Source organism: Bacillus rossius, chromosome 1 (assembly GCF_032445375.1).
Source record: "Bacillus rossius redtenbacheri isolate Brsri chromosome 1, Brsri_v3, whole genome shotgun sequence".
In the NCBI taxonomy this organism is placed as follows: domain Eukaryota; kingdom Metazoa; phylum Arthropoda; class Insecta; order Phasmatodea; family Bacillidae; genus Bacillus; species Bacillus rossius.
Window position 1 is genome coordinate 352,553,705 of NC_086330.1, and position 16,983 is coordinate 352,570,687.

General features: G+C 34.5%; 1 protein-coding gene across 3 annotated transcripts in view; it reads left to right on the forward strand.

Annotated features, from left to right (window-relative positions):
* Window positions 1-15,924, forward strand: part of LOC134528232 (nascent polypeptide-associated complex subunit alpha, muscle-specific form-like) — a 216,179-nt gene extending 200,255 nt beyond the window's left edge. For 2 of the 3 annotated variants that reach the window (XM_063361650.1, XM_063361652.1), the window contains 3 exons: window positions 665-827; window positions 1,721-1,889; window positions 5,932-15,924. In XM_063361650.1, coding sequence (XP_063217720.1) covers window positions 665-827; window positions 1,721-1,889; window positions 5,932-6,115 — 516 coding nt within the window. In that variant the 3' untranslated portion in view covers window positions 6,116-15,924. The remainder of the gene's footprint in view (window positions 1-664; window positions 828-1,720; window positions 1,890-5,931) is intronic. The other variant, XM_063361651.1, reaches the window with a different exon arrangement.
* The last annotated feature ends 1,059 nt before the right edge of the window (window positions 15,925-16,983 follow it).

Below are 16,983 nucleotides of genomic sequence, written 5' to 3' on the forward strand. Positions count from 1 at the left end.
TATTTATAATGTGTTACAATATTTTTTAAAACATTGTGCAAAAGATCCCGGTTGTAATTTGAATTATTATGTGTAACTGTAAAACACCATTGTTGGTTCAAAACGTATTTGAATATTCAACATTACTTTTAAATAACCGTACCGATTGTGCTGAAAATCGGTGGACGATCGTTAAATTACATAATATTAATAATTCAAATGACGAAAATATGATTGAAAAGTCAAATCGATGGTTGTTCCAATCGAGTGGAAGAGAGATGCCACGCATGCGTACAATGAGCAAACAGGACACATCCATAGTGGGACACTTTTTCGTGCGTGCAGCCGGCGTTCATCGATTTATTAGACGTTGTCACGTCAAAAAAAATGTATTATAATCATTGTAATACCAGTTTCCTTAGGCATTTTAAAACTTGTGATTACTTTTTTGCTATGACTATTTGAGTTTACCAAATATATCCCAGGGTAGTTTCACTACCATAAAGATTATATTTTATACTATATACAGGTTTATGTTGCTATACGTGGGTCCGCCATCTATATGACACATTTCTGTTCATTTTCTCGAAATTACTCCTACCAAATGCCGTATAGCAAGAGCTAAGATGTTTGCACATCAAAAAACCTTAATGGCGTGTGGAAAGTGTGTGTGGCATGTTTTCAGAGTGATGATGCTCCGCAGATGCGGAAGTGCTACCCTTCGATGCGGCACATAGAGGGAGACATCATTTGCCCGCGGGACTGTGTGCTGCTCAAGTCTGGGACGCGTAAAGTTGACTTGCCGTTCATCGCCAAAGTAGCTGCGCTGTGGGAGAACCAAGATGATGGTGAGGAAATATTCGCAGTTCCGTTTAACTAGAAGAGTTTTTTAGATTTTATTTTTAACTGTTGCACAATCAATTTTATTGACAGCTATAAGTGGTGAAATTTTTCACTGCATCAGAATATAATTCTGTCCATTTAGGTTAAATGGCAAGTATTTGAGAAGGAAAAATTTCTAATTCATTGTGATGAACACTTTAATTCTTGTATGTCTAGATGAAATATTTTGTACAATTTTAATAAAAATAATGTGATTTACAAAGCTGATTAACTACTTGTTACTATTTTGGCTCCCCAAAAATTTTTAATACAGTGAAAGAAATATATCTGGACAAATAAAAATTAACAAAGAATTTATTTATTTTTTTTTTTTTTACTTTGCATCAAACTAAACAAGGTAGCATAGCTTTAAACCACTGAATTCACGTCAAGTAGACCTGGATTCAAATTCTGAGTCCACACAAGATATTAAGCTAAATTAATTTCAAAAGAATAATGCAAACAACTTGCACAGTTTTTGTAGAGGTTGTTTTCAGTCTCAAACTCCTTGTATTCTGTATGAAGTGCTAGTTTTATTTTGGTGTGATTTTTTTGGGCTTAAAATCTCTCATCATGGAGGTCATCAGAGATGGTGAGGGGTTATGAGTTGAGAAATTGATGGAATATTTTGTGTTTTGTTTCATGGGGAAGGGGGGGTGGTGTGGGGGAGGGGCGCTTCTTCAGTGAAAACCTACTGGCTCTTTGAACAATGTCCGTCATGTTTTTTTTTTTCTTTTTGTGAAAAATCCAGGTTGGAAACCACCAGGAATGGAGCGTGAATCGGGAGGAGAGTGGTTTGACCACTTGATCGCAGCAGCCCGAGTGTGGTAGTGAAAGGGAACGTTGTGTGGCGTTGCAGGCGAGATGATGGTGTCGCTGCTGTGGTACTACAGGCCGGAGCACACGGACCAAGGTCGCCGGGAAGAGCACATGGAGGACGAGGTATTCGCCTCCAAGCACAAAGACACGAACAGCGTGGCCTGCATCGAGGACAAGTGTTACGTCCTCACGTTCAACGAGTACTGCAGGTCAGCTCCTTTGCTTTCTTCCTCCGAGAAATAGAACTAATGCATGATCCATGGTTGCCACTTGTCTGGAAAAAAAAACAAGGAAAACTGGGGAATGTTGGGGACTTTTTTGAACATCAGGGAAATCAGGGATATGTTAGAGAATATAATTTTTGTGTTAGGGAATCATGAATATGATAGTGTGGCCACCCGACCGGGAAAATATGGTAACATTGAATAAGTCGTAATTTTTTTTGCTCTCGGGGGGAAATTGTGCCATAAAGCCATCAGAAATAATTTTAAAATACACCAATCCCTCACTTATCATGACTAATGCATTTCTAAAAATGTTTGTGTTATTCCAAATTGCGTATTCTGAAGCACTAGTCTCCATAAATAGCGAGATTAATTTACTTAATGTGTTCCAAAATGTGTAGGGAAAATTTATTTACATAATATAAATGCGTAGAATAACACTCAATGATAAATATGTCACAACATTTATCTTTATAAGCCTACCATGGAATACTTTGTATGACAAATAAGACACCGCGTAACAGGTGATAGGTGGTTATGTACCTGCTTATCATCAGTCGGCTGGTTGGCTTGCCCACCCGGACGTGACCAACTGACATCACAAACCTTTCCACGAACTTTCCAAACCATCCTTTACTGGCAGTGAAACCAATATTACTGTCTGGATATTTACATTTTAATTCTTCAAAAATTAAAGTGCTTATTCATGTATCACCACTTGGTTCACACCAATCCTGTTAGACCCGTGATTTTTTTTTTCATTGCACCATTCATTTAATAACCTTTTCCATGTGAATCATCAGTTAATACTGTTCCGGTATCTAATGTCAAATATATTCCCGCTAGTACAAACAACAGCATCAGACTTATATAAACGTTTGATAGAGTCCTTGTTTCATACGATTGTGCACATAGTTGACTTGCTTAAAACTAAAATGCGACCAACATAAGTGTGGTCTTCATGCTCTTCTAGTTTTGTCTCAAATACTTGAACACGATGCATTACGCACTCACTTGGAAGCCATGATTTCAATATGATTCAAACTACAGGTGCTTATGTGCGTACAGTTACCGGCAGACATTGCTTTGTGTTGTGTGAGTTCCCTGCCACTGGCTAGACTGAAGTTCATCACGGCCTAGTCTGAGGCTAATAGCCGCAACTGAACTTGCCATAGCTGATGTTTGTACAACAGCCGATAGCGTAGTCAGACCTGCACGCACATCTTGTCCCCAATCGTATGGCTAACTGTATGCCACGGCACATCTGTTGTTTACCGAGTTCAAGCAGACTTCGTGGCGTCATGCCCAAGTTTTTTTTGCCTGCAGCGATTTCGTGCTAACTGAAATTTATAGACGTGCTATTAAACTGGGACAATGAAATTAACATTGTGCTAAATGAATTCACGCAGTTTGAAGATGTGCTAAGTGAGGGATTGTTGTAGTTTCAACCCTGGTTATCTAACTTGTACGCTTTCAGGATATTTCTCTGTCTGTGATATGAGCACACTTTTTTAGTCTGTCAGGCTACACTCGTATGCGACAGAGGCGACAACTTTTTTATTTTATACATATGCATTTTCTCGCATATCATAAAATTGCCTGCTAATTTGAGATGTATTTTGAAATAAATGACTGGAGAGGACAAATATAAAGTTCAATCTTTTTAACTGTAAAGCATACTTAAATGCATTTTTTTTTAAATTATTTTACTAAAAAGCTAGTCAGGCACATTAAACATTACAAAAATTTCTAGTCCTGATAGTTTTAAACCAATGATTTCTTGAATGTGTCCCAATTTAACTATTGTACTGCAACTCTAAGCAATTATTACATTATTAGTAAGAAATAAATATCAATATAAACTAAAATAGATTAAAATAACTTTTTTTAAAGTTATTTTATCTTTATCGGGCTCTTTCATTACTTCAATACACATAGCACAAACATATAGCAGACATCGTTTTCACTTTATTATTTCATATATATTTTCCACTACCAAAGCACGCATGTGTTAATATACATCACAGAAGTTATTTATACCTGAGAGCTCTATCTCAAATGTCATAATTTTTGTTATTTTCTCACTGTTACTGTTATTTATGGGTTAATCCTGAAATTTTAAGACTATACGTCCCTTGTATTTGTTGTTCTGTCAAAGAGATATTTCTAACAGATATTTACTAAGTGTAATAATTCGCACTAGTGACAATTACAAAATCACTACTTTTTCATCCTTTACATTACACTTAGTGAGTATCTGTTACTGTCTGAAGTAGCTGTTCCAACTAGCAAAAAATATGTGTCTCGTATACTTTATTTGGGGGTGAAATGAGGTGGGTTCAAATGAAAAGGTAATCCTCACGCTGATGCTATCCAGTGATAACGGTGGTTGTAAACTCATCTTTGCACTAACCACTAATTGATGCTTTGACACTATTACCAAGTTGATATATGTGTATCTATGTAATGTCTTCTACTCACTCTTGACTCATTTTAAGGTAAAGAATGTTACATTTCTGTTTGATTTTCCTGCACATTCTCTTCCAGAATGGAACGTACTCTGTGTGTTTGTGTAACTATTTTTGCTTGGTGCTCTGAAGAACCGTTCCTTTCGTTTTCTCCAGAGTGCAAAAGACTAAATTGCTTCCATCAAATGTCAGCTTAGCTTACATATTACATGTTTCGTACACAAGTGCCAGTGTTATTAATACAAGTTTGTTATAATAGATCACATGAATACATGCTGTTTAAAAATATGGAATACAATCATAAACCGAAAGAATAATCAAATTATAAATGTAAATGTAATGTTCAAATTTCAAATAATTTTCTGAGAAATATGGCTCTTGGTCTATATGAGTAAGAAACAGTTGATACACATTGAATATTTTTGGTATATACTATATCATTCATGGGTTTTTATGTTTGCGAAGATGATTAAAATGCATTAGATTATAATTTTTAATTTTGTATAAATATAGATTACTTAAAAAAGTACAACAATTACATTAATGCTTTACATTAATAAGTTGAAAAAAAGGTAAAAAAAAAAAAAAAAAAAAAATGTGTGAAACCTTAATATATATTGCCTGTGGGGCCTGGGGCTATTTGATTTTATAAAGGCCCTCACCTGAAAAATTAGAAAGAATTAACTCTTCCAAACAAACTTTTAAACCAATCTGTAACTTAAATTTTGACGATAGTTTTGCTAATAGCTTAAGAAATGTTGACATTGTTTCCGAATAAATTATCCTTGGTTCAGTTTTATGAATGCTTACAATAACATTCTGGTGAAATTGTGTAATTATACGGGGCAATAAAATATTGGAAAGTTTTTCTAATAAAACATGAATTAAAATTAGTACTAACCAGCACTTTAATTTAAATGCTAATAAACTTTTTCATATTAATATCAATATTTTTAACAAAAAAAACTAGACAAACAAGTAAAATAAAAATTAAAAACACCTGCGCGGGGTCCTGGGCGATTGCCCGGGAGCTGCCCCTTGTACATTGCGCCTAATTGTACAGCCTCAGCGGTGCACTTACCTTATAATCCTCGGGGCAGCTGAGAAACTGTTAGTTGACTACGCATCTTCTTGGGCGGTTCTTGCCGCCAGATTCGTGGTCTGGCCTCAGAGCCTGGCCCTGCGGCGGCCCGCTTGGTGATCATCGTGACGAAAAAGATTGAAGACCCTCTTCCTAGGTGCAATCCCTGTATTTAACAACTTTGGTACGCATCCAGGGTCAATGCATCTGTGATCATCTCGCTCGGCTCCAGTTAGACGTGGGGGCTCCGAGCGTGGCCCCAAGTACTGACGGTGCGTCGCCTTCCGCGGCAACCATATGTCGAGCTTAAGAGGGCTGTCTTTTTTGCCTCTCGACAAAGTGCCCTCCTTGTCCTCTGAGCTTCATCGCATTAGTTGTGAATGGCCCTTGCATGTTCGGTATCTCCCTCGGCTCTGCGTTGCGGGCACACCACAGACGGTACTCGGCGATGCAGCGTGTCGGGCCCGGGTGTTCCCAGGTTCCGGAAGAGCCAGAGGCGTCAGGAGGAGGGCGTGAGGGAGCCGGCGCTGGTGGTGCCGCAGTCCGAGGCATACGCCCGCACCAGCCGCCAGCCGCCCGCGACTGTCCCCCCGGACATGGTGTTCTTCTGCAGGAAGGTCTACGACTTCCGGCAGCGCAGGATCCTGAAGAACCCGGGGTGAAAACTTGTGGCGCGCGTGGACGTTAAAACGAAATGGTTCAGGAGAAGTGACGGCGGACGACCAGGTTTTTTTTCGTAAATCGTAGTACATTATATAGTATGTTGATTGTGTATTATCTCACAGCTAGTCTTTCAGAATATGTGATGTTTTACCAGAATAACTATCTGAGGTACTTGTTCACTGGGAGGAACTAAGACGTGTATCTTCTTTGTCTCGTGAAATGTTAGAGCAGATGATTAATTGAGAGGTAACGTGCATTTAGGAACTGCTGATATTCTAGGAGTACAATCCATTTAGGAGTTAAAATGTGAGATTGTTTTCACAATACGAGCATCATTGAAATATATTATTGTTTCAAGATGAGGAAAAAAAGATTTTCTTGCAAAATCTCAAATTAAGGCAACTTTTGGAAGGTAAATATGCAGTAGAATAAAGATTCTTGCAAGTCACTTATTCTTTTTTATTTGTGTGTAAGATTACTTTGTTTTTACAAACACGTTTCCTCAAAAGTATGAGTATAAATTTTATTTCTTTGGAAATAAATTAAGTCAATAAATGTGTGTTATTACATAGTGAAAAATATGAAGACAAATATACCTAAATTAGCCTTTTCAGTGAAGTGATTTTTGTAAAAATTTTAATGTATAACTGAGCATTCTGTCATCACAAGCTAATGTTTCAGGGAGAACAGAATTAAATAGTGGTACACAATGGAAGGGCTTTATGCCTATAAATTTGAACTTAGTTTGTAAAGTCTGTTGAATGTTGTATTTTTATATGTATAAAAAAAAAAGAATAGCTGCAATTTTTCATCAGCATCATGTATACGTTTTCCAAATTTTCTGGAATAATGACATGCTGTATCGGGGACATGACAGATGTAATAAGTTTGTTCGTGAACAGCTTTTTCCGGTTCTGAAACGTTACACTGTTGCCCCTAGTATCACACATGTTGATGATGTTTTACAGAAATTGAATATTGTAAATATAATTTGAAAAGATGCAGATTGTTTAGAAATTGTTAATACTGATTTTTATCAGTTGCATTAAGATGTTTTAATTTTTTATCAATGGTATGGTGGAGTTTTTTTGACAAATTTTTAAGGTCTTTTAGTGTGTACAGTTTTTGGATTACCACGTGATGAAAGTCATCAAACGTTTTTGAGAGCCAACACATTGTGGCAGGCTGTTACCTCTAGTGTAGGCCATGATGGATATTATTTGGCATTGCACATTCTATTAAATAATTAAATATCTCCCTCGGTAAATATCAGAGAAAAACATAATGCAAGCATTTGAGTATGATGTAGGCAACAAGCATTAAATGCTTGTTAACATAGAATTTGTATTATATCTATAAATATATATATATAATTGTAAAGAGAGTATGTTATTACATTTATTATTAATATAGACAGAAAAGATATATAATATATTTAATTTAAAAAGAAAAAATTGATATTTATAAAACTTAAAAAAAAAAAGTCTGTGCTATTATGCTCGGATATGATGCTTAATTTTTCCATTATTTTATTACCATTTGTTGAATGTTGGTACTTTAAGTAATATGCTGCTATAAATGATTTACCAGAGTATTGTGCTGCAATATAATTTCACTGCTTGTTGTTTAGAAGTGGAGTTAAAATAATTTGTGGCTTTGTATTTGTATTGAAGAGAGAATGGTTAGATTGAGGTGTGTCATGTTGACTTCTATTTATGTGTTTTTATGTTTGTGTTCTGTCGTTCACAGATTTTCAGTAACAGCCGTGCCCTCTCCACCGGATAGTAAACATCAATTTCAGAAATAATTTATTTGTAGAAATTCCGAGTAGTGATTCCTTCCAGAATAGTTAATACCTTAAGATTGGTTTAAACTTGTGATGCTGAGTGTTTGTGTGAAAGTGTTTTACATTATTATTTACACTATGCATAGTAGTGAAAAATTTAGAATAGAGGTTTTATAATGAGTCCTGGTAAAGTTTACAGAATTATGTTACTGTGAATGAAAGTGTTATTTTCAGTTCGAAGTTAATTGGTTTTTGCAGTCAGGCTTGCTAATAAATTGGGTGTTCTGTGAAGTAAAAAAAAAAGTTGAAGTGTGAGCTATGTATTGAAGCAACTGGCTTTGCAAATGTCTCATTGTGTGGCCCATTATCTTATGTAACCATAAACAGTTTTTTTTTGTGCAGTTTTGTGACTGTAACATTGCCAGTATCAGCTCTGTATCTTTTATTTGTAGATCAAGTGTATTGGTGGTGTTTTCATTGCAAACTGAGTTGTTCTATCTTTTTGACCGTCAGTGGATGTCAGATTTTTCATTGATGCCAGTGTTTTATGAGATGCAAAACTTTTTTTTTTTTAATTTTGTGTCAGTACAACTGTATATTATATTTCAGAATGTCTTTGGTGTAAGCACTGCACAGCGTACACCATCCATAATCAAAATAGTTCTAATACATTTATGTACTATTTATTAGGATAGTCATGTATGTGTACTTGTGTTCAATGCATTTTTTAGTAAGAGAAGACATTGCACACTTCAAACCTTTGTAATTATTAAAGTGATTGATTTATTTTCATAATTTTGTTATTGTGTATGAAAATTGAACAGGTTTGAAAGTTAAAGGTCACTACTTTGTACCAATGTTAATAAAAGTTTTTGATGGGATCTTGCCTGTTGTATGTAGTTTGAAGTAAACTTGTAAAGGGGAGTTTAATCTCGACCTGTTAAAACATAATCAGTATGTGTGGCTCTTATCGAGACAAGCAACAGTAAATCTGGTCTTGCCCCAGCTTATTCAACTATCCCAGACATACATATCTACATATCCTTCATGCTAAGCACAAACTTTAAGTGTAATTATTTTATAACATAATAAAAAAAAACATTAATGAGAAAGCAGAATCTTGTGATGTTTGTAATTGGTTAGCACTTATCACTTTCACTATGTATGTATATATGTATACTCTAAAAAAATTTGTCCAACTTACAAAAAAACAAACTTTTTTTTCCATAGGAATAATGCCTTGAAGGAGAGATGGCTGGGGGAGGTAAATTGAACGCAAGGTTCAAATATTTTAATAAATGCAAAAACACATTTTGTAAGTTGAGTATGTTAAATGTGGTTAAACTGAGTGCAGGGTAAATTAAAGCTTATTTGCTTGCTTGTATAATATGTTTTTGAACGAGAGCTACGAAACCAGTTTATGTTGTGGATACAGGGACCATGTTTAGTCATGTGCATGAGACCATCATTGGCTTACAGTTTCACGATACAACAGACAGATTTGGTTGAATGTAAACAATTAAATGTGCATCATACACACAGTTTCTTGTTAAAAAAAAAGTAGGTTAAAAAGTAATTTAAAGCATAAAATATATACATGCATTAGTACCAAATGAATCAAACATTTGACACCAGGGTCACTTCACGGGTGTTGTTGAGTGTGCGTGGACATAATCACCGTGTGATAAGGGCGACACGGACCCAGCTAGACTCAGTGTGTGACGTGGTCCTGGTGTGGCAAAATTTGAGACATGATCCTACTTGTAATGCCTCGTGCAAAAACCTGGTCCACTCTCAGCATCAGACACGCTAAAACTAAACGCATTGCTCTTTAAGGCGACCCACACACAATTCTACGTTTCACACTTCCGTTCCTCACGTTTGGTAACATTTAAACAAACCAATAGTTAAAAACACATAAAAAAAGTCCTGCGGCATGAATCAAGTTAGTTAAAGTCCAGTGCACTCACATGGCTGGACGATATCTTCCTGTTAATTACAAGAGTTCAGTGCAGGGTTGAAATTCAATTAAGTTGAGCAGCCGGCGTCCAGAAGCGGGCCCCGAGGGTGAAAGATAGAATTGAGTATAATTTAAGGATGAACAGTATTAATAAATCAGTAGCGCGCAATGATGTCCCCGGGCTGACACGTCCGGCCTCTGGTTGCGATCAAGTTTGACGGGGGGAAAACAATGGCCGCAGCTTGCGCTGGGCACCGTCCCCACGCCAAGATACAAGAGCCGTTAGGTCGTTCAAAAATTTTGCCACAGACATTAAAAGTATAAGGCGTAAAACACTTCACAAACATTAGCATTTATACAAACCCTTTACATTATTGGTGATTTGAAATACAAAAATTATGAAAAATTATCACTCAGGAGGACATTCGGAATATCTTTGTCTACCGGGAGATAAATAAATTAAAAAGAAAATTATTCATGTAGTTGTTCATAACAAAAAAAGTAACAATGACAACAACTACTGCTTTAATTAATATTTAGATGGTGTCAGCACCTGCTGACTAGCCATCTTCCTCTCGGGTGAAGACATGCTGTTCAAAAATGGTCTTTCACACATCACACGTACATTACTAGTAGAAAGTTTGAAATATGAAGGAATTGGGGTGGGCGGAGACACAGAGAGAAGCCCCTGAACAACATGATGTTATGTCATTGCATTGAAACTCGGATGTACCAAAGGGATGCAAGATTTTGTAACCTCAACGGAGAACCGAGTTTGGTATGGCACATCTATTTGCCAAACAATTCAATACTGGTCCCAAAAATTTTCTACTGAAAAAATTGAATGTGTTATCTACATCCATACTTAGTCTATGGTTTTTACTACCTAACAGCTAAGGAATTCTTCATTTAAAAAAAAAAATACTTTTTAGGCAAACCTAGCACACTGTCATCAGTTAGGAAGATCCTAATGGTCACCACATTTTGGATATCATACGGGCAGTCTTCACCGTTTTAAGCCAACTGAAGACTGACAACATGCCTTTGTTAAAATAATAATGCAGAGTTATTTCTGGCTCAGGCCATTCCATTTAATGGGTAAGAAGTGTTTGAAATTTACAATGTTGCTAAAATACTGTATTTTATTGTATAATCATCACATACTTTATGCTAAAGTTTGAAAAGTAGAGGTGCAATTTTTTTTGTGAGAAAAGCAGTGTGTTCGAAAGCATGCCAAACAGATTAAATTAATTATTCATTTATCAATTTGTTAAAAAAAAAAAATCTTTGATAATGCATCTGTAGTCATTCACGAGTCTTTCCATTGTAACATGCAAAAGAAAAAACCAAAATATTAAATGTACGCAATTGGTTTAAATTAAACACTGTATTGGTAAAATAAATAATTTAACTCACCAGAAATACTTAGCATCACTTATTTCCGTGCTTGATGGAAAGTTCCTTCCAATGAGGTGTTTGTCATCGAATTGTCACCATCGCCATTAACAGCAAAGGCCTAGGGAAAATTCGTGGCCAGATGCTCTGTTTCCATTTTGTTCACCTTCAAGAATTACTTTTAGATTATAGCCCGCGCTATAATTTCTATATTTTCTCATAACTACCGCACTGCCTGACTGCAGCTTGAAAACTGATTACTGTCGCACAGTGCTTCGTCCTGTGATCTTTGGCGAGGTCATGTTTACTACAAAGCACTCCGAATCTAAGAGCAAGATCAAAAAATTAATGAGATTTTTATGCAATAAATATTTTATTAAATTTTGACATGCTAAAATAACAGTAGCGACTATTATGCGATAAAACACAGTATTTAGTCAATTTTATTATTTTTTTTTCCCAAGTGTTTCCCATGCAAAATGTTTTTGCTCATTAAACATGACCCAGATAAGCCAATAAGTATTTTTAAATTATTGGTTTATTTCAAATGGTTAAAAAAGTTTTTGTAGATACCCAACTATGTTACACTATTATGAAAGCTGGCATATTTGAAGTTGAAATGCTTGTGTAATTTCACATAGAAATGAAGTAGTTTGAAACGGAAACTGTAGTCTTTAAACATAGGATTGTTTTCCCATCTTCCAGAATTTGGTTCAGATGCAATGTTGCATTCATGGTAGCAACTGGTCGTGTAACTTTTAGGTCTATACACCGATCGTAAGATCCTACAACCAGTGATTGTGGGCAGCTGTGATCACAAAGGCATCCCACTTTTACATTGTGGTAAAGTTCATGAGAGAAAAAGGTTCAATTTGCACTGGCACATGTTTGGCATGAGGAGAATTCAATAATATTCAATATGTGTACGAATAATTTCAAAGTAAGCAATGTTTATGGTATATAATCTAAGAGTATGTTTGTATCTCATACTGTGACATGATTCAAAAACTTTTTTGTGGTAAAAAAAATTACATTCCAAACTTAAAATTTCAAATTTAAAAAGCTAAATGTAGATTTGTAAAAACATATTTCATAAATAAATTAAAATCATGTTGTGAAAATTTTGTTATTACCTATTATGAATTTTACAGTTTTTTTTTTTTTTTAATGCTGTTGTGACTGGGTATAATTATTGTCAAAGTTATACTAATTCTATTTATATTGTGTTATTGGATTCTGTGAAAATTCCATGATTCCATTATTATTATTATTATTATTATTATTATTATTATTATTATTATTATTATTATTATTATTATTATTTTGCTTACCTCGTCCTGTGAACTCCTGCATTTTCCCCATTTTTTTTATACTTTAAAAGTTAAAAAATATGTATAGCCTAGCATAGTGAAGTAATAGTTGTTGCTCGCTCAGTTCTTCACTTATTTTGAAGTGATTGCATTTCAAGTCTTTGTAATTAGGAAATTTTATTCTTAATAACACACTTCATGAGGATGTTATTGTGGTTTATCTTCAAACTTGAGCACAGCACAGTCATGCAGTGTTGTGATGGGGATTTTTTTTTTTAAAACTATTACCGTACATTAATAAAAAAATAAAAATATTAAAAATTCTGTGCACAAATCTACTTGAGTGTAGTTCGTTGGTTGAGAACAGATAACATTTGTATCCATAAATTTTCTCTCATCAGAAGGATAAGTGGCATAAATGACTAGTTATGTGTAGATTGTTACAGTTATCTTGAATGATATTTATGAGGTGTCGAACAGGAAAAATATCAGAATTTTAGCAAACTAAATTTAGATTTTGGACTTCTGTATTTGGCAAAAAAAACTTAAATGTTAATTTCCAACCATATTTACTTTGCTAATGCATCAGATACAAGATTTTATGATTTTATTGCAATTCACCATAAATCCTGTCTCTAATCATCAAATGGACTGTCATTTCCATATTTTACTAATTCAGATTTGATTTTGTTACACAGAATTTTATTTTAAAAAAATATGAGTCTTTCAGTACTCACCACTCGTGTGTAACATGTAACCTCGGTAACGAGCAAATTCATGTGTTCTCATGCTGCAAATACACTTATAATATGAATCTCGGACACAAAATTTAACGTAGAATTCTTTAAAATAATGCAGAGCATGATAAATATACAGAAATTGTGTTTTCAACTAAAATTTTGGCCGCAAATCAACTAAAATTTTGGCCACAAATCGCACATAGTTTCTGCACCCACCACTAGAATTAGCTACCAGAGCAGCTCCATCGAATATCAAATCATTCTATTTAGAGAGTTAAATTTTAATCTATATGTATATGAAACTGCTGTAATAAAAGCGAAAAAGACTTGAGAAAATATTAAACCTCTTCATTGAACCTGATTTTTTTAAAAAGGAATTTTTTTTTAATTTTGCCCATCTCGTTAAAATTCCTTAAACAGTTAATACTATAAAGTTTCCCTTTGGCTTTGTGAGGTTTGGTTTGCACCATTCGCCACAGATGGCAGCACCATGGTTGTTGCACATTTCCATTCCTGGACTTTCATCGCATTCACGAAATACTCTCACCAAATTATGTTTACCAAAAGCTAAGATGTAACATCAATAAAAAAATTTTACTTATCTAACAATCTGTGCATTATTACTGTTTTATTTCTCATATATGCATGCTTTATGAGATGCTTCTTAATTAATGATAAAAATGTTTAGTTCAAATGTCAGCCTTATTTTTAGAGTTTTGTGGAACAATGTTGTAGGTTGTTCAATTCATTTAGGTGAACCTTAGGTAAGTGTTTCATTAAGAGACATGTTACTACATTAAAATTTTTATGAAATTGCAGTGTTTGGAATAATTTAAGACATGAAGCTGAAATCCTTTAATAATTTTTTTTTTTTTCTGTATATAACAGTGGTGTGTTAAATAGTTAACCAAATGTGTAAATCCAGTAAGTAATTTTTTCCTAATGTGAAATATTGTGTTTAATGTTAAACAATCATATGATTTTCTTTGAACATGAAAAGCATAAATGCAGTGTTCTAAGTATTTTTTGATGTTGTAACATTATTGTTTTTAGAGTCAAAATTTCAAAATTGAGCCACAAATAATTTTGTGATTTCTATTTTATTATTTGGTGTCAAACTAAAATTTCAAATCATCTACATTAAAAATATATTTGAAATATGTTCAATTAAAATAGATTGGTTCCAAACTTTGTTCGTGGATCTTTTATTATGTACCTACATATTTTGGTGTTATTTTGCTGAGAAGTTATTTGTGTGCAATCAGTTTTTCGTACTATCTTTTTTGGATACTCATCTGGTTAAAGGACAGACGAATACAACCTGATAAGTGAGATGTAAATAATTTGAATGTTACTTGTTCAGTAATTGACCAAAGCAAGCAATAATGGTTAAAGTGGCAGATTTTACCATAGCAATGCAATATTGTCTGATTTATTATCAATTAGGTGGGATAACCAGAGCAGAATGTACAAAATTGTCTTTATGTAAGGTCGTTGTCCACAAATGAATCTTTCTTGAAAGAAAAAAATCCTTTTTAAAGGGCTTTCATTATGGAATGGTATCAAATACATTTTCTGTGGAAAATTTTTTTTTTTTTTTACTCTTTCATTTGTGATTTTTTTAAACACTCAGTCACTTGTGGCTTTCAATACCTAATAATTATGGTGTGTTACGTAGTATAGTGTGTGTTTGTGCTCTTAAGAAAAATGAAATTTCTGAAAGATATATTTTGTTGGTACCCTCAGTAATCTATTTGAATATTTAACATTTAAATGATAATGTAGGAATACTAATTTAGAGCTAATTTTTGTACAGTGTTTACCCATACGTTTAAATTTTCTGTTTCAAGTTTTGCATCTCATTCTTCAGAGTCTGATTTGCATGCAATGTGTTCTTTAAGTATTGCACTCTGGCCAAGGCAATTATTTTTTTATATCGAGGTAGGGTGTCTACTGCAAGATCCCGCTGTTCACCTGGAAGTTGAGAAGTGAATTTTGTAGAAATGACTCTGTTCCCTTGGCATGCCAAGATTGAGAAATTGTCACTAACATGTATCAAATCACTTAAAATTGTGGATTAAGCATAATGTGTGTGTTGTTTTCCTGATAATGAGATTATGTTCTTGCTTGTTGTCATTTGTTTTATAAATGTCAATGGGTAGATATAAAAGGAACTAAATTTTGCTATCATACATATATATATACAATATACATACATATATATATTTTTACTACCATTTGTGATTGTGTAAACTGTTTTCTCTATCAAAAATTAACTAGCTACTAGTTTCCTACTTTCTATGACTAATCATATGCATATTATAATCATGTGTGTGTTCCTTGTGCTTCATTGAGTCACCCTGCATATAATGTAGTACAATAGAGTGCGTACATTAGATTAAATGCCTTCCGTAGGTGCCTTTGCATGCATGTATGTTCTTTTGATGATGGGAAGAAATAAATGAAATTTCGTGAATATGTGGCTGCATACAAATTGTATTAGGTGTTCTTTTTATTATTAAGTTTTACTGTATCTTGATTGTGTTATTTGTTCGAGTCCTTTTTCTGACATTGTCTGTTTCTATCTCTTGGAGAATAAATGTGTGATACCTCTTAAGTTGTTACTTTGAATTGTTTCATATTTAAAATTTCCAATGGTTGCTAGTGTCAGTGGTGGTATTATGGGAGGTGCGATAGGACTCTCCCCTCCCCCTTCTTCACACCTGTCCTAAACCCTAAAAACAATGGCAGGGATGACAAAAAATCCACTCCAGCCTGCACGAGACCTATAAAGCAGGTTTTTTTATGTATTATTTTTAGTGCTACGTTAATGTATTCTTTTAAACTTAAGTACTCTTAAAGATAAGTTAAAACTATAGTTTTGTTAATGACTTTAGAAATATGTTTAAAAGGGCTGTTGTTTCCGACTCACAATTTAGCTAGGCATTAATTCCACGCTCCCCAGAGCTCGGAGCTGGATCTGAGCTTATTGTGAATGGATGAATGAATGAGTTTAACGGCTCATCAACATACAGGTCATTACAGTCGATGAGGATGGAATGCATGGATGGGGGAAACTGGAGAACCCGGAGAAATCCCACCGGCTCGCCCCAACATCCGCCACGTTTACCCACTTGCGAGAAACCTTGCGGTATCTTAGTGTGTTGTAGCTCCCTGGTGTTTTCACTTGTATGTTCATGTACCGATGTCAGGGGGCCTGTCATTGCTTGTAGGTTCATGGCGTGCTGTGTATCATGGGCACCACCATATAATTAAGGACATAAGAACCTTGCGAGATGCTCAAGACAGGACGTGATGTCACCCTTTATGTGGAACGAGACTCGAATGAACCTCCATTTAAAAGCTACCTTAAAACTCTTAACTGCCTAAATAAATTTTTTTCTTTAAATATCAGTTTTTTTTGGTTTGAACTGACTTTGATGAACATAGCTAAACTTAAAAAAAAATATGATAAAATAACTTTGCCTAGATTATTTACAACCTACTGTGTCCATTTGGACACACTAGGCATCCCCGCGATATTTTTAGCTCTAACATCACATAGTTAAACTATTAAGAATAAATGTTTTTGGCCATATTAGCACTAGATTCATTTATGTGCCATGTGATAATATTTGAAGCAATGCAAGCACGAAGGTGTTCTAATCTTTCTTGA